This window comes from Lepisma saccharinum, chromosome 24, assembly GCF_977018435.1.
Source record: "Lepisma saccharinum chromosome 24, izLepSacc3.1, whole genome shotgun sequence".
In the NCBI taxonomy this organism is placed as follows: domain Eukaryota; kingdom Metazoa; phylum Arthropoda; class Insecta; order Zygentoma; family Lepismatidae; genus Lepisma; species Lepisma saccharinum.
In genome coordinates this window covers 15,913,845-15,938,002 of record NC_139252.1, presented here as the reverse complement: position 1 = coordinate 15,938,002, position 24,158 = coordinate 15,913,845, and the positions used below count along the sequence as shown (strand labels likewise).

Sequence of the window (24,158 nt, the reverse complement as noted above, 5' to 3'; positions counted from 1 at the left end):
ATATTTATTCAGAGGAGTAAACCTGTAGGTGGAACGTGGCAAAACCACGAGCATTGACTCGCAGCGCTCGCCGGCAATTTCCGCCGTTTATGGAGGTTCTAAAGCCATTTTAAAGAATAGGTCCAAATTCTCAGACACAATGGTAGCATTAATATAGATTCGGTAAGAAAGAGGTTTTAAGTTTGTTTTATTCACTAGAACCTGGAATACCTATATTTTTGTTACGATTAAAGTAAATAACAGAAAATATAAGGTCTCCGTCATGTTCAAACTGCAGCGTACAGATGGCGTAGATGTGGTCGTTCTTGTCAAGACCGGTGCATTTTTATCTTTTATGATCAGTAAGCAAGATTTTGTTGTGAAACAACAAATCCAGTGTGTAGCCTCTAGTACCTGAAATATCATGTGAAAAGGTGAAAACATTTCGTATCTTCAGAAAGTAGTGGTTATGTTTATGGTTTTTGAACTGCCGTATCGTCGTGGTGCTAATTTTAGCATAAACTGTGGCCAAAGTTCACTCCGTGTTTTCTAACGATATGATCATTACAAGTACTTGATTGCCCGAAAGTCAAACCAAGCTACCAGAAAATAACTAATGTAGCTACTACATATAGGATAACAAGGGGACAAATATTTCATCGGCGATGTGAGAAAAATGGAATAACTTGAAAGGTAAGTCTTATACTTAATTGTTTGTTGCTTGATATTCTCCATTAAAAGCAAAATGTTTGTAATATGAAACAGATGCTGAATGTATATTTATTTAATGTTGAGAAAATATAATGTAACTTAATTTCTGCATGAATATCGCTTGAGGGTTGTTTGCGTTTGCTGCCCGGTAGGACCCTGATTGTCTCCCTGGAATGGATTGTATCACTATAGAACTGAGTTCACCGCGATCTTCTTAAGGTGTAAAGAAAATGAAGGCACTTACTAAAACTATAACGATATATTAATAATAAATATGTACACATAACACGTAATTACACTGTCCTGCACTCCTGCCTCAGTAAACTGTTTATATGAAATTGCAAGCCGGTTATACAATAACACGTCACTAGTTCTTCACTGAATGATATCAGCGCTGTAATGTTCCTGTGATACTGAACTACATATCAGTGTACTTCACTGGTTCTTCACTGAATGATATCAGCGCTGTAATGTTCCTGTGATACTGAACTACATATGACTGTACTTCACTGATATGCCGAATGAAACGTAGCCACGTTAGGCTTACGTTTTTGATTAATATCCGAACGCGGTGACTTTCGGTTGCTGCCGGAGTGACTTCTGCACGAACACTGGCGGAAGTAAGCTACCGCGCAAAGATGGCGGCAACTAGGCACCGCACCCGATATGAACTGACCAATGGGAGTGCAGGTTTCTTAAAGCACTGGATAAACACAAAATAAACAATTGGTTATACAGAAACAAATGCATAGCAAAATGAGCAAGAAAAAAGTTATGTTATATGCGAATACAAGAATATATAAAAATATATATCGTGGTTAGTTTTTAGAGATAATTCTCCAACATACTCCCCCCCGTTGGAATGTTCACATGCAACCTAACACTAGGTGATACGTTGTCAATGTTTTTACCTCAAAGAACGTCTTCTTCCCAATGTGGTAAAGGCACAATTTTACGTAAAGCTCTTTTGTAGAGTCCATTAGTAGTACGCACTGTGGCTACGCGCTCTAGGTTACCCCTTCCCGGAAACACTTCTTGAATGACGCCGACTCTCCAGGAGAGTGGTGGAAGATTGTCCTCCTTCAATAGCACTGGTGTGCCAGGCTTCAAATTCGACTGAACGGCTGTCCATTTCTGTCGCTGCTGCAGACTATGCGGGTAGTCCTGAGACCACTTCCTCCACACTCGCTGCTGGAACTGCTGTATGCGCTGCCATCTGGATAATCTGTTGGTAGCCAGATCTGTAATGTTTGGTTCAGGAAATGAGGTTAGAGGACCTCCAATAAGAAAATGACCAGGGGTAATGTAGCTGAATTCATCATGAGAATCAGGGAGTGTGGAAAGAGGACGGGAGTTGAGGCAGACCTGTGTTTGGCATAGCAGAGTTACTAGTTCTTCGTTGTTAGCACGGCGTTTCCTGCTACTCTGCGAAGATGGTATTTCATAGACTTCACTGCCCTTTCAAAAATCCAGCCGAATGATGGACTGCGTGGTGGAGAATATTTCCATTGGAAATTCTCTTCTGCTGCAAATCTGTTGATGTCCTTGTTGAACTCTTGTGATTGAAAGAGTATACGTAATTCCTGCAATTCATTTTTAGCACCATGGAACGTCGTAGCATTGTCGCTAAAAATACTTGCACACTTTCCTCTTCTCGCGGTGAAGCGTAGTAGAGCTGCGATGAAGGCTTGTGATGTCAAGTCTGAGACAATCTCTAGATGAATTGCCCTTGAGGCAAGACAAGTGAAAACTGCAATGTAGCATTTTCTCGTGGATCTGCCTCTTGCGGCTCCGGTCTTGATGTGGTATGGCCCTGCGTAATCAACACCTACGTGATGGAATGCCTTGCTGGGTCTCACTCTACTGGAGGGTAACTGCCCCATCAGTTGTTGAGCTGCTGAATCCTTCAAACGAAAACACACGTTGCATTGGTGAATGATCTGCTTGACCACTTGGCGTATGCGAGGTATCCAGTATTTCTCACGAAGTGATGATATGAGAAGCTGTGGACCAGCATGCATAAGTCTCTTGTGTTCTGATGCTAGCAGAATTTTCGCGAAATGACTCTTCGTGTGAAGAATAATTTGATGTTTGCTTTGAAACTCCAGTTCACTGTTTTCCAATCTTCCTCCGACACGAATTACTTGTTCATTGTCGAGAAATGGATGAAGGTTCCTCAAAATGCTCTTGTTGTGTACTTGCTGCTTGTCAGACAAATGTTTGATTTCCTGAGAGAAGAATGCATGTTTTGTTATCTTGATGCAGGCAAGTGTGGCGTTGAATTTCAAAGGTGGTAAGGTCTTCACTCCTTTTGTCTCTTGAGTTTCTGCAATTGCTGAAGAACCTTTTGCAGAGTGACACTACTCTCAGTAGCTTGGATAAACTTGAATATCTAGATATGATTTCTTCTTCAGTTGTTACATGAGTAACCAATGTGATAGCTGCTACCTTACGGTGCTCTGGAATATTGTTGTCGTCTGGACGGAATGCTAAACTGGATGATGGCCACTGTGTCTCGTCTTCTTGGAGCCAGGTGGGTCCGTGCCACCAAAGCTGAATTGATCTGATCGTTTTTGCATCGACTCCTCGTGAGATCAGACCCACAGGATTGTCTTTTGATGGAACGTGCTTCCAATCACTGACTTGTGTGAGTTCCTGTACTATAGCAACTCGGTTGGCAACAAATGGTTTCCATTTACTGGCTGGTGAAGCTAGGACGATTTTTTAGTAGGTCCATAGGTAAATGATGTCTATACATAGACGCAGTATGGGCAATGCTTCGTGTAAAAGTTTGGCTAGTAGAACTGCCGCACATAATTCCAAACGTGGAAGAGTGGTTCTCTTAAAAATTTCAAAATTAAAAGTATCCCCGTTTTTAACCTTTTTCTCAATTGTCACACATGTCAATTTCCTGTATATTCTCTGTATTCTCATTGGGACAAACGTCGGCCCCTGTGGCGGAGTGGTTAGCACATTGCGCTACGACGCCAGGGGTCCCGGGTTCGAATCCTGGCCTGGGCATGGATATTTGTGAATGTCCATTCATCAATTTCAGCATATCATCACTCATCCCCATCTTCGCAAATTAGCCAAAAGTGGCACAAAAAGCGAAGTAAAATAAAGCAAATCAACTCACAAAAAAAAAAAATCATTGGGACAAACACTCACATCCATGCCCGAACCGAGTATTGGTAATATCGCACCCTAGTCAACAATTCCCGAGGAAAAGTTTGATACGCGGTTTAGGCACAAGTGGTTCGAATCCCACTTTAAACTATAGATCCAGTTTTCTTACTGTGCATAAAGTGGACTTAAAAGAAGAAAAAATCGAGGAAAAGCGCTTGAAGGTTTCGATGAGTTCCAAGTGCCTTGATGAGACGAAGCTATTACATGATTTTCAAGTGGTCAAGTGGCCCCGTGGTAACGGATAAGTTCCACGTAAAGAAGGCTTTGGGTTCGATTCCCGTTCTATTGCCATATTTTTTTTAAATAACTCGAGCAACTAATTATTGCATATTTTGGGTGGATACCGTTTAAATTTTATTTGTGAAAATTATTTTTTACGATAGTTTTTTCACATTTCCCGTCATTTTACAAACATACTCCATAAAATGTTATCGTAATCGTTTGGAAAACAAAATTCAATTCAATATTCAACAATCCGTACAGCAAATAAAATAAGAATGTTCGTAATAAATAAATTGAAATATATAGTCGCTCGTGTTAAGAAAAAAATTGGATGCAATCAATCGGGAATCGAACCCAGTATCTCCTGCATGTCAAACTACCACGCTACCACCCCACCACCTAATCTTCTATCAGTCGGACAATATAATCGTCTTGTGAGTAACGCTTGCTAAGTTTCTAATCTTTGAAGCGCTTGTAATTGTTGTTGTGTGTCACGGAGTTATGTTTACTGCAACATTTGAGCACACAATCCAAACATACGTAAATTTTATACACAGAAAACATGGGTTTTCTGAACGTAATTACGGAGCGCGCGCTCTGTCAAGGACTAGGAGGAACATCGCAAAAGTTACCGAAGCTTCTCTGCGGTGCTGACAGTTGCCCCGGAGTCACGTGGTATCTGCTTATCAGTCGACATGGCCTTGTGCCTGCAGAACCAGCACACTGAAGTGAGCGATGTTATTTTACGTGATTTGTAAGCTGGAACAAAACATGCCACGCGTTACAACAGACAGAGGTTGTCTTCAGCTTTGGGACAGACAAACCACACTAGGCATACAGACAGAGTATAATGTAAGATAAAAGGAAATTATTTCTCCGCCTCCTCACACTGACAATTTTATTGCCTATTTTTGGAGTTATTTGACCACAGACACGGATTATATTAGTGAAGTCGTCTCATGTGATGGCTTGGTTTAGTATAGTGATCAGGTTTTCTAACAAAAGCAGGACGAGCTACCCAAGAACAGTAATTTTCTATCTTTTATATCTGCTTCCTGCCTCATCCGGTTAAAAGCAGACGAGCACATACCACAAATATGTAAGAGAACTATTGCTAATTTGGTAACTTGTCTTGCAATTGAATTTCTGTCATGAACTGCTGGAAAGAATCTAAGGCTTTCTTTTTTAAAGATTACACTGAATAATTGTTATTTGATTAGAAAACAAAAAATGACTTCAGTATTCCCATGCAATACACAAAGTGATTCTAAACGTACTCGAAAACATACTACTGTTCGTTTCAACGTATTATTTCAACAATCAAGACACAAAATAAAGGGCATGCTCAAGAAAAATTATGTTTCTGTGATTATCAAGTGTATTACGTGGTTAACATCAAGTTTGGATTTGTCGGTTATCCAAATATTAATTTTGAAAATAGTCTTTCAGTTAGTTTAATGTGCCTAAAATTGAATGCCCTAATTTTAACCGTAAACGTGTTTTGTTTCTTCAAAATAAAACGTTTAGTTTACAATTTAGTTCATCATACCAACCTGTGTCCTTCTCCCTTGTTTATTTATAGTTATAAATAAAATCCCATTGGAGCATGGAAAAACCTTTCACTGTTCATTAGTCAGTCCTTGTTTCTGCAGTTTTCAATGCAACATTCAGGCTTTCTGATCATGCATCGTACGTTTCACATCAGGTATCCACATAATTTAAAATATTTATAAGTTGTTTTAAGCGAAATTCTCCATTTTTATTCTTTCCATATATGATATCAATATCACATTGCAAACAGTTATTAATGGTTTCAATGTCATTTGCTGGGGAAAAAAGTTTTGTATTACTTTAGATTCGAACATGCAAACGCAAGTATCAAAGTATTGCTTTAGACAGCACTCACGATTTTGAAACACGGAAAGTTGGTGTGTGATGACAGAATGTAGCTACTGTCATATTAGCACTGACAACTAGGAAGCCTTCCCAATGATCACGTGGCTGCATATTTTTCGCTAATAAATAACTGCGTTTTTTCAACACATACACAAATACATCACCGCTTCGGAACATCAAATTTTCATCTTTGTTGTTTAAGATTACCAACATACGAAGTGGCATGCAATTCAAAAGGTTTTGCAGAAACCTCAGTTTTATAAATAAGGTAATGAAATTAGACAAAAAAAACCTTTCCTTCTGGTAGGCTCGAACTCGGGTTGCGCGCATGCTAGTCCGACACGATAACCAACACTCCAAAGGAGACAACATGAAACTTTTTCGCAAGTAGTCGACTGAAACGCAAGTTAATTTTCAGATTGCTAATTCCCAAGGTATAACATGCCTAGGCAGATGTGTCTTGCATTTTCTGCACTTTTGTTATTTTAGTCGTCGCTTTGGTCTCTCCCTAGGTTAACCACGGCAATAATGAGAAATATTTTTTTTAGACAAGGATGATAAACAGACACACAGGAATAATCACCTTCGTAAAAAAGCCAGAACTCGAGTCTGGAACCTTAGGTATTTCGTGAGTTGATATGAATAAAGTAAATAAATAAGACAAGTCAGTGGAAGGGACTGGAGAATCGTAGCTACGAAACCATTGAAAAGATATCCATCGCCTAGATAGAGAATCTCTACATCCCCTTGTGATAGAGAACCTATTAGAAGAATAAAAATACAGATTAAACGAACAAATTTGATGTGTATCCTTTCGTCAAAATGCCCAGAAAACAATATTACATACTTCTTCACTAATAGAAAAGAATAAAAAAAAAATTGTCCTTGGTGGGGATCGAACCTAGACCTCACTGATGAAAGCTCTGTACGCTACCCAACACACTATCAATAACATCGTGTTTTTTTTCCAGTCAACCTGTTTCCTTCCTCAACACCTGAAGACGAAAATGCATCTTAATTTCTATCATAATTATTTCATTGTCTATTAATAGAAACCACGTATGTCAAAAATAGACGCATTCTTTCTGTGAAATATCCCATGTTTCGCACATCGTGCTTCTCTATTTACTGTTATTTGGACATTCACTTGGAAGTTAAAACTTAGCTTTGTGCGCTTGTTTTCACGTGCATGTGTGTGAGAAGAGTGGCGTGCACGTGTTTTCGATGTTTTTCTGGGTATTATTTTCGTTCAAAGCATTAATATAATTGTAAAATATGCAATTTACTGTAATGCAAGGAGTGAAAATATGAACCCAATCCGTCAGGTTCGTTCCCAAACAACATTAAATAATGGAACGTAACGTGGACCGAGTATTATTGCATGTCGAGAACACGAGACATTACGATCGACAATCTTCATCTCGTATTTCTCTTTGGCATCAGTACTCAATTTACAGAGATGAATACCCGTGACTGGTATATGATAGACGGATGGTAAGAGGAAGAAGAAGAATTTGTATTCTATAGCATGTTATTGATTGGTTGTCATAGTAACAGTGTGTAAGATGTACGTGAATGGCTTCCAGGCATTAAAGTTATGTTGTTAATTTGAACCTACGTGTTTGTATGTCTTGTAAATGTATAGATAAGAAATCACACGCACAACAAAACAAGGCTTACATCTATGGCGCAGTCGTACAGGATATTCTTGGTGATACTTCGTAAGAAGAAGTATGGATGAAGACGTCACGAAGAGTACACGACGATCATCATTCCAGCATAGGTTTATGCAAGGAGAAATTGTGTCGGCTTGATCAATTTCTACGGTAAGAACCAAGATTACACGGTTTGTGTATTGTTTACAATAATTGTACAAGGCAAATTCAAATCAATGCGATACAAATTGTGTCTACGGCGTAGATTACAATAATTGTACAAGAACAAAGTTTAAATCAGTGTGATGCGGATTGTGTTTACGATATTGTGATATTTAGTTGACCACAATTATGAACATGTTCGGTTTGAATTTATTCTCTGAGTTCCGGCCAGATTCGGAAGAAATAGAAGATTATTTAACGAGGTTTGAACAGTCTTGCTTGGCTCATGATGTTAATGAAGCCAGGAAGGTACCCATACTGATTGCAGTTATAGGTTTGAAGCTTTCAAAGTGCTGAAGAACATCCTTGCACCTGAACCAGTCGATCGTCAAACGTATTCGATCCTAAAGGACAACCTGCTTAAACATTATGGCCAGAAAATAAACAAATATGTGGAACGTTTTAAGTTCAGGCAATGCATGCAGGAAAGCGGCGAGGATGCAACACGATTTATGTTACGTGTTAAGCAACAAGCACTTAAATGTAGCTCTGGTCAGTACTTACAGGAAGCCATTGTAGAGCAACTAATTGTAGGCGTTCGGTCTGACGCCATTAAAAAGAAATTACTTTCTGAACCTACATTGACTCCAGCAAAATGTCAAGATATTGTGCTTCAAATGGAATTAATTGAACGGGAAACACAAATGTTCGCACATCGTGAAAAGGAATGTAGTCCTAATCTAGTTGCATTTGCTGGGACACAGAAATTTAAACCGTGTTTCCAGTCCTCGCAAGTAAGCAAAAAGAACTTTGTTACTCCTCGGGATAAAAGTAATAAAAACACTGAAGAATGTGATAGATGCTCCAGAAGGCATGGTCTTGGACATTGTCCAGCAAAATATTCGATATGTTCATTTTGCAAAAAGAAAGGTCATTGGCATGTAAAATGCAAGTTTAGGAAAAATAATGGTGGAGTTGCGAGTAAGACAATGACAAGTGATCAAATATCTACGTCTAATATTAAACCTTTAGACGCTATTGTTGAACAAAACATACATAACGAATTTCATGATTTGTCTTTATTGCACGTTGAGGTTAGTGATTCTCATCCGCCAGAAGATAGTACTTGCACTATTTCATCGAACACAGAAAATACGCAAGTGGAAGATGCAACACTCACTCGTTCAAAAGCAAGGAGTGTTAGTTTCAAGCCAAGAGCACAAGCTATAGATGGCACTAATATTCTTGTATCAGCAGAACCGTGCGTAGTTGATTTGTGTATTGATAAGCGAATTGTACAATGTGAACTAGATACTGGATCTACGGTTACTCTGTTTAATAACAAGTCTTTCAAACAATTGTTTCTACATCGGCGAACACATTGTACTTCACTAACGTTACGAGGTGTGAATAATGATAAGTTAAAGTTGAAAGGTCAAACCTTGGTTGCTTTATCATTGAATGATGTATTGTATAAATTGCCGGTTATATTGTGTGAAGAAGAACTGCGTTATCCGTTAATTTGGACGTTCATGGCTGGACAGTATTCATCCGGGTTGGAGAAAACTGTTAGCACATTGTAACATATTGTTCACAAATACGGGGTCCGAACGAAATGATAACGCAGTTATTAATACTAAAATACCGGAAAGTGAAGGTTTCAGAGCACAGCTGGAGAAGAAACTTGACCAGAAAGAAAAGAAAAAGAAAGAAGAGCACCTGAGGCAGTTGGCTCAGAAGGCGAGAGAAGAGAGAGCTGGAATTCGAACACAGGCAATGGGAGATAAAGGATGATGAATCAAGGAAAAGTGACCAACTGCGATACAAGAGACATAAATATATGACTGAACGGGAAAGGCTAGTGGATCGCCCACCATTTCTTGGATCACGGCGGGGCCGAGTACAGAGGAAGAGACTTGACAAAACTTATCTTACATATCTTCCGAATGATAAAGTCTGGGTGCAGACCCCGAAGGTAAATTCTCCGAAGCATGTACCAGGAATGGTATTGTCTAGAGTTGGCAACAGCCTAATATGCAGTTGTTAGACGGATTGACACGAACGGTACACGTCAGGTGGCTACGAAGACGTGAGTGTGAACCAAACCCATCATCAACATATCTACCTGATTCAAACCTTGAATCGATACCAGCAGGACAGCCGGAGGATGCAGAGGTAAGAGATAACCAAAACCAACCAAATACAGACGCTGGGCACACACCAATCAGAAGATCGAATAGACTTAGGAGACCTCCTGATAGATATGGTGAAACCAGCACTTAAAACAAAAAAAGAGACTCTAGGAGGAGATGATAGACACATGATAAGAGGAAGAAGAAGAATTTGTATTCTATAGCATGTTATTGATTGGTTGTCATAGTAACAGTGTGTAAGATGTACGTGAATGGCTTCCAGGCATTAAAGTTATGTTGGTAATTTGAACCTACGTGTTTGTATGTCTTGTAAATGTATAGATAAGAAATCACACGCACAACAAAACAAGGCTTACAGTATACAAGCCGCAGAATTGCAATGCTGTTTGGGTTGTCTAGTCACAAGGCAGTTGGTGGTCAGACATGGATGGCTTGCTTCACTGCTTCTTCAATAGGGTCGTTACAACCCAACTGTGTCCAAGACTGTACATGTTAGTCTAGATTGGATTCGCAAAGATTTGGTATTAGATTTCTGAATGTTCTACAATTTATAGAAACCGTTCTGCTATATTCTATCACTGAAGAACGTCAGAAACCTGTTGTGGAAAGTTTATAATTCTCTGTTCTCTTGACCTTTATACATTTAGGACAGCTCGTAGTAAAAGTTTATCATAACTTCATGCTTTAAGGTTTGTTCTTAAATTGTAAAAGTACGACAGCTAAGAAACTAAAGTATCACTATCTACCAATTCATAGTTTGCATGTTCATGGAAAATTTACAAATTAGTATAATTTTATATTAGTAAAGATTATTAGCTCTCATATTGTGAAAGTACAAGGACAATCACATAATTGTGGATAGCATCCTAGAAATCATATTTTGTTTTGATCATGTACATTTGATTCAATATCCTATTGGATTTAAGTCGTAGTTTGTACTTACAGTTAGCTTTCAATTAGAGTTAGGTGTGAGTATGAATCTTGACTGCAACATTAAAATAGTTGCTTTGTAAAAATTTTGTATTTCCAACTGTAAGGTACTTCTTGTTCTAAATATCAATGTACATAAACTTGTGATTTTGAAAACTCGAGTGAAGTGTTGCTAAAATATATTAATACAATTTCAAAAACAGTAAGAACTGAATTTACATTTCATTTTTTTCCTTATTTGACCTCCATCTTCTACCTCTTGCGGCAATGAAGATGAATCATTAATTTATGAAATGAATGATGAGGATAAACACAATGAAACCAGGGTTCGAACCTGGATGAACCTGACTCCATAAAGCGTTGTACTTGCCACATAATATGAAAACATTTCCAACGATTATTTTGTATTTTTCTATGAATGTAAGGACCTCCCCGATGGCTCAGTGGTAGCGTCGTCACCTTGTAATCAAGAGGACTGGGTTCGATAGCCGGTGGAGGCACATGGTGGTTCAAATTCCACTTTAAACTGTACAGTGATGGAATAAAGTTCTTCCCCATAAGACCTTAATAGCAGTAAATAATGCCGGAAGGGTAGGCAACACACATTGTACCTTTCGGTGATCGGGTGATTCTGTCTGTCTGCAGAGCAACTCGTCTTTCATGCATTAGCCAACAGACACGGGAAAGGTAGGAAAGTCACGTGACTTGTTAGGTGAAATGTTGTTAGTCAGAAAATCGCCTGTCCTCAAGCCAGCTCGCAGAACCGACAAGAGCTACACGATGTCCGAAAATGATTCGCCTTAAAACGTTGAACGAAACGCTAAAATAATTCTTGCCTTAATTACATAGGCTACTATACTATATGTGAAGCGTAGCTCAGTCGTTAGGACGTTTTATTAGCATGCAAGAGGTTTGGATTCGATGACCGACGGAAGAGAATCTGGATCTTGTCCACCTGTTTAAGCTGCTCCGGCGCCTACCCAAAGTTGTATAAAGTGGGTACCTGGAGGAAACTCAGGGGCGTAAAGGCGGTCAGGGACGTGGTGCTGATCACATCACCTCCACCTTCGGCCTGATCAAGAAAGCGTAGATCCTTAACTCCACACCCCCTACACGGCTTCATGGCTTGCTGAAAAGCACAAGGTAGCACTTTGCTTTTTAATTTACTATACTTCTCGATTTGGGCGGAACAGAACTATCCAATCTCTACGTGGACTTTCTTCCAAGTTCCGTAGGTATGTGAATAGGCTCCAATTTATCTTAACACAATTCATACATGTTATATTTTGTTATACGAACAACGGCCTACATCCTGTGTGTGAGGGGGGAAGTATAATTAAAACATGTAAAATATTATATTCCCACTACTCCATTCTCAGATTCTTCGTATGAGAAATAAATCTCTACTGCACACACTGAAAATGTAGCACTTTCTACATCTTAGCATGGAAATATCTAGTAGCAAAGTAATGTGTGGAAGGAAAAATTAAGACATTGTAACGCAATCTGGAAATTTCGTAGTTTTTTTTTTCAATTTCAACTGACATTCATAATATTCATTAACAATCCGAAGGTTGACTGAAGAATAGCTTAGTCGTTCTGCTAATTTCAATTCTTCATTAGCGTAGTCACTGTAACATTCTCTTTTAGCCTTCACGATGGCGCAGTGGTAGCGTCGTCGTCTTGCAATCAAGGAGTCCCGGGTTCGATTCTCAGTGGAGGTAGATAGTGGTTTGGATCCCACTTTGAAACTGTAGGTTCAGTCCCGATTAGCCTTCCTGAGCATAAAGTGGACTTAAACACCAAATGAAAATAAAAATAAAAATCACCGAAACTTCCTACAAAGCCACAGGAACCAGTTTCGAAACCTGTTGAGGCTTAGATATAGCATTTCATTCGTATCATTACCCATCATCTTCATCGTCGCGATTAATGCAAGAGGTAACAATGCAACGCAAAATAACCCATACAGAAGCTTGGAATCAACTTGAATATTGGTTACGTTAAATACGTGGTAGAATTGTCTTAAAAATCACTTCCTGTGATGTAATAGTTTTATTTTGTGTATCTGATAAATACGTCTTCTGCGATGTATCTGTAATGACTGTAATACATATCTTTGTTGCGAACAATAAGTAGTTTCACGTTCACCACACTCTTCGGTTGTTTAGAAATCGTAAGGGTGAAGGATCTCTAAATTTCCGCTTTCATATGTTAACCCTCCAGTACTCGCGCGGGTGACCATTGTCACCCAGCCCCTTTGTTTTCGTTACCGCCAAGTAGTGTGGAGGAGGGGAGTGGTAGGGGCTTCAGTACCTTCCGCCTACATTTCCAGCTACCTGACTAGTGTACGTTTGTATGTTGTAGTGAGGAGTGGCCCGTGTAATTGCGCTTGAAAGTCAGTTGGGTGACACTTGTCCCCCGCGCGATTAACGGCGTTATGAATGCACCAAAGCGTCCACGACTCTGTAATAGCTCTCTTATTTTGGACGTATTGCTTGGTGAGAGTTCCGATGAGGACGATGTTGTGAAAAATGATAGTGACGATGGTGGAGATGACCATTTAGTTGTCCAGGACGATCTCTTTGACACCGAAGAAGAAGCTGAGCCACAAAAGGACCAAGTGGAAAATGTCGAAAATGACCTGGCGCCAAATGCGGAAGAAGAATCCAGTGATGAAGAGGACATCCCATTTGCAAATTTATGCATGGTAAGAGACCAGTTTAAAAATGTAATGAAGTGCAAGAACTATCCTCTCAGCCCAGAAATGTACGAACCATAGCTGACAACATTATTTTGCGGCTCCCAGGACCAACTGGACAGGGTAGGGAAGCACGCAGTGCACTTGGTTGCTTTGTACTTTTTAACGTTATTGGAACTATAGTTACATCAACCAACGTTTATATTGACCATATAAAGGAGCATTTTAGCCGAGACAGGGACGCCAAACACACGAATGTTTATTGAAATTCGTGCTTTCATAGGCATTTTGCTACTAACCGGCTGTTTAGGGAGTAACAGGAAAAAAACTAAGCAGGGACTGGTGTGGAAGTCTGCCATGAATGAGAATACATTTCATTTTCTCATGCGATGTCTTCGTTTTGATGACATCAGAGATCGTCAGCAGCAAAAAGAAATTGATCGGCTTGAGCCTATCAGAGAAGTCCTAGAACTTGTGGGGCAAAACTTGTGGTCAAGGCCTCAATCATTTACAAGTTCAACAATGATGCAGCTAAACCACCTCCAAGACGAAAATTCCTGAAAAGTTTGGCTTTGGAACTCATAAAACCTCTTATTGAGAGTCTAATGCAGCTTTCTTTCATCCCTGTACATCTGAAGAGAAGAGGAAAGGCCCTTCTTCTAATCGAATAAACTGTTCAGCCTGAGCGCAGACAACAAGGTAACAGTAGAGGTCACTTCTATCTGTGTGGGAGGGCGAGAGACAAAACGGACAGAAAACATTGTGAAAAATGTGACCGTCACATCTGTAATGATCATTCATCAATTGTTTGTACTCAATGCTTGCAATGGGACTAAGGTAATACAAACATTGCAACTGTAAAATATTGCTGACTTCTTATTATTCTTATGTACAAATGTATTTCTGTAGTTAAACATTCATTTCAATCTTGATATCCAAAATGTGAAACAAAATAAGGACATTATAGGCCTAGTTATTACATTGAAATTTTCAACCTACAATATGCGTAAAAAAATATTACGAGCAACAAACATTGTTGTGACTATACTCTTTCTATATGTAAAATGCAGGGTATGCTTTAGCGATTTCTTTTGCCTTGTAATATTAGCCAAAAATATGTTAATATATATGTTTATGGATTCCCAATAAAGCTGTCTTTCAGATGAGCAAGGAATTTTACAATGTTACCCTGCATTAAAAAAAGTTATGGTAGCCTAAAGTTTAAGATATTTTTTCCATGAAAAATTTTGTTAAAGAACGATTTGGTAATTTTTTTCTTGCAACACCTGTTTGATACAAAAATAATACAAAAACCACTTTTAAGTGTCACTAGAATAGATTGTAAATATAACAAAACAAAAAAATCCACCATACTATAATTAGTTTTTCGAAATAAATAAAATACCTTATGGGTATCCGTGTTACGGGATGCCACGCGAGTACTCGAGGGTTAATGAAACTTTAACATAAGTTCAGTGTAGGTCACAAAAGAGATTTACATATTGTTATGATATCTTTTAAACGTCATGAAATCTAATTCCAATAGAATACGTTCCTGTAAATGTTCACCATTAGTATGTCGAAAAAAAAGTAACGAAGATTTCCGTGTTTCCTTGAGAAGAGATAAGGCGCGTGCTTGTAGAGCAAGCACCTTCTATCTGTGAGTGACCTACCTTCACTGGCGGAGTGACTCACCGCTGGCCTGCGCTTGTTCCCATGTGCGTATGAAACAGGTATTTTATTTCGTTCCGGTCCAATCTACAGTTATATCAGGCTAACATTCTAATATTTCCGTAAAATATGTAGTAAACAAGTTGTTTACATTATGGTCTTCCCCCAGAGTGTTGTTGCCTGCTATTTAAACGCGGGAGATGGGGATGGTGTAAACATTTCTGAACCCAAAGGTCGAGCACAAAGATAAAGTCGTGTAAGCATTGGAGATAATAACAAGGAAATAGCAGTTGAAGGAAATGATGGAATAAATTATATTAGAAATTGAGTAAAAATAGTTTTATTCATAGATAGGGATATCTGATCACTCTTCTGCGAAACTTAGCACATATTGTCTCAAAATGCTGGACATGAACTCATTTGCAGTAAATATAATAGGCTACTAGGACATATTAGCATATAACGAGAATGAAACATCTGCAGCTCAAAAATTAATGTTCAAGTGAACTGTTGAGTTCAAAATTCCCCAACTGCTAATTAATAGCACGGCCGTATGTGATTTCAACTTGTGTATGCAAGACGGACCGTTTTTCATCGAAACGGGGCCAGGAAGGAAAAACAATCCATGAATTCGTAAACAAATTCGGGAAGTTCATGGATATTGAAATATAAAAGATTTGTATACACTGGGATAAACCAGAATTGTGAGCCTTATTTCTCCAAGGACTGTTTATGAAATTTCTGGAATGAAACTTGTTACTTCGAGCAAATTACCGACACTTATATTATCGATAAACCTTCACAAAATAAGCATTTTTATACATGTATCCGAACTTTTCCGCATCTAGAGCCGGCCCCCGTGGCAAGGTGGTTAGCACATCGCGCTACGACGCCAGGGGTACCGGGTTTGAATCCTGGCCTGGGCATGGATGTTTGTGAATGTCCTTTCATCAATTTCATCATATCATCACTCATCCTCATCTTCGCAAATTAGCCAAAAGTGGCACAAGAAGCGAAGTAAAATAAAGCAATTCAATCAATCAATTTTTCGGATCTAGAAAACTGGGAAGAAATTTCTGAGCTGGGATTGGATTTTTTTTCAAACATCCAGTAGCAATCGTGCAAACTCTTTTTTATAACCATACTTCTCCAAGGAACCACGTTATCTGAGACTTCCCTCAGATTTTCTATTTTTCCATGTAATTTGAAGTTACGTGATGGCCAAAATATAAGACATTTGTGATTTCTTTCAAATTCCTTCCGGAGGCCAGACGCAACTCTAAAATGTAGGACACGTCCGGAAATTAGAATGCTTCTTATAGCCCTTTTTTATTTTCTTATTTAGCGTCGTTTTTCTGTCACATTTTTTTCTAATCGCGACAACAAAAATGAGTGAGTGATATGATGTAATTGATGAAGGGGCACTCACAAAGAACACCCATACCCACAGCCGGATTCGAACCCCGGACATCAGGCATTGTAGTGCACTGTGCTAACAAGTCCGTCACGGTCGGAATTCTTATAGCCCTAATCATTCCACAAGAATTTTCCTATCTTTAACGCGATTACATAATAGATGTGCATGAATCATGCAGCCACTTAACTGGATTTAAATTCCCATTTTATTTATTTTTATTACTAAATTCTAAATTAGCATAATATCACAGTTTACCTATTCATAATGTGCGCCGCTTTGGTGCACTTTGTGGATTGTTTCGTTTGTTGGTTGTTTCAATTAATGTTGCATTAATCAACATCAGGCTTATCGCGGCAGGGAAAGTGGAGGGAAAATGACAATGGTGCAGAACAAAAGGCCCTTGGTTTTGGATTAAAGAAATTCTACATGCAACTGAGTCGCTGCGTGAAATCGCTGAAAATGTAATTTATTAAATTCTTAATTTTGCTTATTTTATATTGCTTTTCTAGCACTTGACGTCAACAAAGGCGATGAGGATGATTAATGAAGTTATGAAATGGATGATAGGACATGATGATCCATGCCTTACACAAAATTCTAAGTTAGGACTAATGAATATCGATTTGTCTTATGATTTGTCAAGTAGATGTTTTCAACTCTAAACTTTTTCAAGAATTCTGGAAATCAGCATGTGTTTGTTGCGCGATGATGATTTGATGAAAACCACCACTTCAGTAAACTTTCTTGACAATGACTCTAATATCAGTAAAGAAATCATTTCCTTACGAGTAGTTGTTGTTAAGAAACCAATTCATGAAACTTTTTCTGAAGGTCTCATCGAACCCAGTTGTTGTTTGTTGTGGCTGGGGTTATGACTCACGCTGCTGTCAATACTCAATCGTTCCCGAGAAGCCAGGTTCACCAGGCAAACCTAAGCGACAATTTTGTTATTTGGGTTGCATAGACAACAGGCTTTAAGATGTTACGATATCGTAGTTCACGTGCCCCACAAACTACTTTCTCTGACTGTACGTCCTGCCCAGATTAGCCTTGCATAAAGTGAACTTTTAGCACCAAATCAATCAATCAATCTATGAATGTAACAATAGGTTAAGTGCTGCTATTATTTATTACTTCGTGTTCCTGTTAGATACAAATTAATGTTTAACAAACATTATAAAGTTGGATCTGAGGCACTGAAGTGAACTCCTATCGTGAAGCAAACCAGTAACACTTAAATTACAAGACGATATCGTCAACCACTGTAGTACCATTTAGACCCATTATTTTTACATCTATTTACAGAAGATACGGAAGTTTTGTATGTCATTATTAATATTTAACTTGTCTAAGGTTGTAACAATATAATGTAAATATTTTTTAAAATACATTATAAGTTGTCTCATACACGATGTTAACTTCATTTATCTTCTTCTTTTTCAGATAGCCCGACCCTGTGGCCGAGTGGTTAGCACATCGCGCTGCGACGCCAAGGGTCCCGGGTTCGAATCCCGGTCGGGCTTGGTTGTTTGTGAATGTCCATTAATCAATTTCATCATTTCATCACTCATCCCCATCTTCGCAAATTAGCCAAAAGGCACAAAACGCGAAGTAAAATAAACTAAATCAAATAAAAAATAAAAAAAATCAAATCTTTTTCAGATAAGCATTTGGGAGTTCAACTTTTGTAAAAGAGGACAACAAAATTGATTGACAATGGCAGCCGTCCAACATCGCAGCTTGCAGATAAGATGTTATGAAATATAAATCATCAATGAGGATTGTGTGTAATTTACATAACAGAGTAATATACGCTCTGTGGAGTGGATAGGTCTACATTGTTTTTCGTTTCTTCAGACAACTTGGTGCAATGGTGATGATTTACTAGACATCAAGAGCCCATAATCTGCTCAAGAAATGATGATGTATGACGTATTAATATCAGGCTGCTTATTCTTCACTCCCTATATTAATGACTTCAGCCTTATAATACCTGCAAGTAAATTCACAACTCTTGCTTGGCAATTAAGTGCTAACGGGTTTTATTTCTATTGAAAACTTTGGCAAAACTCTTCCACTTTTTCTCTCGCCTTCTACAATACATTCTTCGTACTTTCGTTTTAGAAAGTGTTGACAGAAGAATCTCAGGTGGTTGTTAAGAGGAAGTTCCAATTACAACTCTGCTCACTTAGGAAGTGTACACAGAAGAATCTCAGGTGATTGTTAAGAAGAAATTCTGGCTAAAACTCTGCTCACTTAGGAAGTGTACACAGAAGAATCTCAGGTGATTGTTAAGAAGATATTCTGGCTATAACTCTACTCACTTAGGAAGTGTACACAGAAGAATCTCAGGTGGTTATTAAGTGAAAGTTCTAATTACAACTCTGCTCACTTAAGAAGTGCTTACAGAAAAATACTCAGGAGATTAGTAAGACAGAGCTCAGGCTACAAAGCTGTACTTGAATAACATACCGGACTTTCGGGAAGCATCCAAGGAGTTGGTTAAGTTGGCTAAGACTCTGGTCACGTAGGACGTGCACTTAGAAGAACATCAGGATATTGTTAAGAGAGAGCTCTGGTTGCTACAGTGGGAATTGAACTCTACATCGGACGTGTTGTGAAAAGCACCTAAGGAGATTGTTGAAAGTGCTTTGTTTCCAACTGCAAGGATTTAAATTCACTTGGGAAATTATCCTTGCCGCACCCGAGGACATTTTAAAAAGATAGACACAGTTGTGAGGCTGGGAGTTTAAATTCACTTGGATATTTTCCAGGATGCGCCTATTTAGATTATTAAAAGAGAGCTTGTATGTTAGTTACTTGAAATACTCTTCTTATATGATCCAGGAGGCAATTCAGAGAATTTGTTGAGAGAGAGAGAGAAAGCTCTGGCGATGACTCTGTCTACTTTATGCACAAAAAAGCTAATTTGGACTGGACCTACAGTTTAAAGTGCGACCAGAACAAATATATGTGTCCACCGGTTATTAAACATGTGACCCCTCGAATAAAATTCGACTGCCTTACCAATCCGGGATCCTGCTTCATAGGCAGGGGCATTATTCGCAATTCATTTAACCACCTGAGCGCTAGTGTTGCTTCTAATATGGCCGCTCTATGTAGGATAATTGATTGATTGATTTAGTTTATTTTACTTCACGTTTTGTTCCTCTTGGCTAATTTGTGAAGATGGGGATGAGTGATGAAATGATGAAATTGATGAATGGACATTCACAAACAACCATGCCCAACCCTTGGCGTCGCAGCGCGATGTGCTAACCACTCGGCTACAGGGCCCGGCCCTATGTAGGATAAATCTTTGTTTACATTCAGTAGTAGTACGTAAGAGCAGCGTGTTCTCATGGATGTTATGGAAGAAATGTTTAAATTACGCGATATTTGTAAATATTGCGAATGCGATGTGAATTGCAGGAACTATAACAACAAAGGTAAAGCTGCGCTGAGAACGAAGCATTTAATTATTATAGGCAAAAATAACACGGAAAACGCAGACAAAAGTAATGTATACACACTGGTTCTTCAAAGCAATGCTGTATCATCTGCACCTCAGGTTGTAACTGGGGCTCTCGGAAATTATTTAAAAACAAAGCAATTCACCTTTGTTTGAAATGTAAACATGCCGTTAGAGTTCTTCCCCCAAAGAAGCAGGCTGGTTTAATAATCACACTGGATAATAATAATAGAATTCAGAATTTCATCGAGGCTCTCTTCACTACAACAGCATTAGCATGTCGATTATCTTTTTCTGGTTACCTTTGTGATTACAGACATTAATTAATTCTCAAACTATTTTCATCTTCGGACTTTATCGACTTGCACCTGTTCCAAATTACATACATAAAACATTGTTTTGGAAAAAAAAGTTTTATACATAATGAACAATTTAAAACTTTTCTTTCCTGGTAATAGAATCATCTATCCGAAAATAAAGTGAACAGACACGTGCATTCTTCGTAATTTCCTTGCCGTATCTCAATGTTATCCCTAATGCCAATCCAGAATCCACGGTCAATCAATTCTGTTTTCTCTGATTTATTTACAAATTTCATTTTGATGATTCCACGGGGTGAAAACACGTGCACACTTTTCAGTTGTCCTGACCCGAAAAACGATTTATAGCAAAAACTGAAGAGTAGACGTTACTCTTTCGAACATTTCCCATGCTTTCAACGGTTTTCTATCCTACAGAGAGTAGTTCCATAAAATCCCACCAGATGGCATATCGGATTATTTTAATCGCAAATCGTGCTGGTAGAGAAAAGGTCACATTGCAAACGGTTGTCACAGTGTGGACAGCATGATGTCTAAAATGTCCTCATAAACACCACTGTTCCTGTTAGAATTGACGAAACCTGGGAAAACAGCCCCTGACCATGACAAGACCTCCACGTTCACTTGGGTGTCCGGTGAAGTTTGGCTATGTAGTGTTATGACTTAACAAAACCTAGAATCTTCATCAATGTCAGATAGTTTGTTCAATCTGCTAAATCATGGAATGTTCGGGGTTGGAATGATTCATAATGACGTCACTTTATTTTGCTTTAATTACGTAGAACAGCAAGACATTTTATCCCTCCTTGGAAATGGATATCAACAGATTTATTTTGCATGCGAATTCTACATATTATATATATATATACATATACCATCAAAATTGAAGAGACTACTTGTAATTTATGCTTGCTAGAACATAACAACAGATGTCTTGCTCTCTGATTGGCTACGTTTTGTTGATGGTTGTAATTATTGCATCTGAAAAAAATATATGCACCTCTGATAACCAGTAAAATCATTTATATTGCAACATATAGACATTCATTAACTTCTGAGAGTGTATTATGTACAAAACACCGCAAAAGGCTCCTTGGTAGTAGATGCAAATGCACTGAATGATCATCGACCACAAACAGAATGCCTCATGAAATAAAATTTGACCATAGAACGATGCTTGGAATGGAATTAGTAACTGTCAGTAGATAATGCAAAGGATCACCTGCTGTCCCATGCCTCTGTCACAAAGTATGCTTTGGGCTTAGAAGAACCCTCAGTTGTAAAAACCTGCATAGCTCCCGCTTACTTGTTTACCAGAATGAAGCACGGGTGTTGATAGAAATAGATGGAAGTAAGTGTAGTGTCTGTAAGCTGTTAGAACATATAAAAGGTGTATCATAATAGCGTAAACAACTTTAAAAATTCATTTCGACCAAACTATACGGAATACAACAGTATGTTTTTTATGTATCAGTAACACTTCAAGTTTCTATGAATGTCTACAAATGTCTAAAAATGGCTACTAATAGCTACAAATGTCTACAAATGTTCAGTGTGGCTTCTACCAGTTATGCGACACACACCCCATCTAAATTCTAGTTCTTGCTACACTTTCCCAACAATTCCTCGTCCACAAAAGCAAGAGTGTTTCTTGATCTCTCCTTTAGTTGTTGCACATTCTGTGACATAGGTGGCACATAGATACTGTCTATAACAAAGCCCCAAATGCAGAAGTCTAGGGGTGTAAGCTCTGTGTAAGCTCTGAGGAACCTGTGAAAGTCACCATTTTCTTTAATACAACACCAGCGCCACAATGGCCGTGCTTACAAAAGTCTCATAGAAAACAAAATTTCAATATGTGCTCATTGTCATACAACAAACCTCATTGTTGCGTTTCAGTTTTTTTAACAATACCTCCCATAAGTTGTTTATTATAATACAGGCTGTATATCGCTACAAATTGCCTAAACTCTTGTACTCTATTTAATTGCAGATACCTTTGCGAGGGTCATCACCTTCATGGCAAGCATGTTAGAGCACATGAAGAATTTCTTGGTGGCTATGTATATCAAGCCCTTTGTACCATCCAGTCCTACTATGGGGAATCTCCACTTGACTACCGGCATTGGCTTGTTCCTGTGGTTCACCATCGTCGCATCAGTCCAGTACTTCGGGCAGCCCATCAACTGCATCACAAAGGCTGGAGATGCTGAAGCATCTCAACTCACGGAGCACCACTGCTGGAATTCCAGGATCTTCCGTTTTCCACCAAATTCCAAGTTCATCAAAGGAAAGGAGCACTGGGCTTACTATCGTTCGACTCCCACCATCCTCTTGGCCCAAGGAATCATTTTCCTACTGGTTTCTGTCTTCTGCAAATCAAGTCGCTGGCTGGCTGCTCCCTCCACCTACAGCAAGACGTTCAAGAAACATCGCAGCTTCGTAGTCACAAAGACTCACATCTTTTTTCTCGCATGCCACGTATTAATTTGGGTGAACGCAATGGTCAATTTGCTCTTCGTCGACTGGTTCCTCGGAAATCCCTTCCTTAAGTATGGCCTTGAAATCGTGAAGCTGCCTTATCTGGACCAATCTAGGAGGAACGATGTTATCTTGACTATTATCCCACGAGTCATACGATGCTACATAAACGACACAGACGTATGCAACTTACCAATCAATGTGTTGAATGAGAAGATATTCATTGGTCTCTGCATCTGGTTTCTGGCCCTCGCTGCAATCATATGCCCGCAGGTGTGCTTCTACTTGAATCATCTGCTCTTTCATCTGCTCTTTCACAGACCATTAGCAACGTCCCGTTAGGTATGTCACCATGAAACGCAGGATTAAGCAGGCGAAAAAGATGAAGAATAATATGATCGAGTTTGATATCTCTCCGGGAGATCAGATTTGCATGCGTTATCCAGATAACCCACCCAAGGATACTCTGCAAGTTGTTCTGGACAAGCAAGGGTTGCCAACCAAAGGCAGTCTCACAGTCGTTCCTGATAGTGGAGGGTTGCCCCCCCAAGGACAGTCCTCTAATCGTCCTTGTCAATGAAGAGAATGGCAGAAATGGAGACGTTCTCCTCCCTGTAGCAGAAGACCTGCCCTAAGATGCTTAACACAAAAGAAACTGCATGCAATACATTGTATGTCAATGATGGGGAAGTTTTTAAACAGCAAGAAGATGTTTAGAAAACCTATAGTGGACTCATGTCCATGTGGTCCTCGTGCCAACAGTGTGGACATTTTGTGGTCGGTAGAAAGAACTCAGCGTGTGCAAAATTGTTAGTTAACACTCTTTGTTAATAATAAGCAATAAAATACATAGATGTAATGTTAAAAGTTTGCGTCATTTGTACAAATTCGATGTGTTTGATTAGAAGTAATTGCAAAATTTTGTTAATCAAAACTAAATTAGTGTATTTTTATCATATACGTTGTAAAAGAAGTGTCAAATGCTTTTGGTGAGAAGAAAGTACCAAGGCACTTTCATTAATAAACACACTTCGTTGATAGTAAGCAACAAAATGCATTTTGGAAGTCCCACATCAAACTTCGATTTCATTTGTAAGGAATTTAATGTATTTGACTGGAAGTATGTAAATTAATAAGAACCTTCATACATTTTTTTATAATCAGATTGAAAAGTAAATGTATTCGATTCGAAGTGACAATAA

The 24,158-nt window shown here is 38.7% G+C and overlaps 1 protein-coding gene across 1 annotated transcript; it reads left to right on the top strand.

Annotated features, from left to right (window-relative positions):
• The first annotated feature begins 22,572 nt into the window (after positions 1 to 22,572).
• Positions 22,573 to 23,298, top strand: LOC145978113 (innexin inx3-like). The gene has a single exon (XM_083110555.1). It carries the CDS (start codon positions 22,573 to 22,575, stop codon positions 23,296 to 23,298), a length of 726 nt encoding a protein of 241 aa, XP_082966681.1.
• The last annotated feature ends 860 nt before the right edge of the window (positions 23,299 to 24,158 follow it).

Bases quoted from the DNA above. Each gene is read 5' to 3' on its own strand.
- LOC145978113 (XM_083110555.1), top strand. From the start codon at position 22,573: ATGGGGAATCTCCACTTGACTACCGGCATTGGCTTGTTCCTGTGGTTC.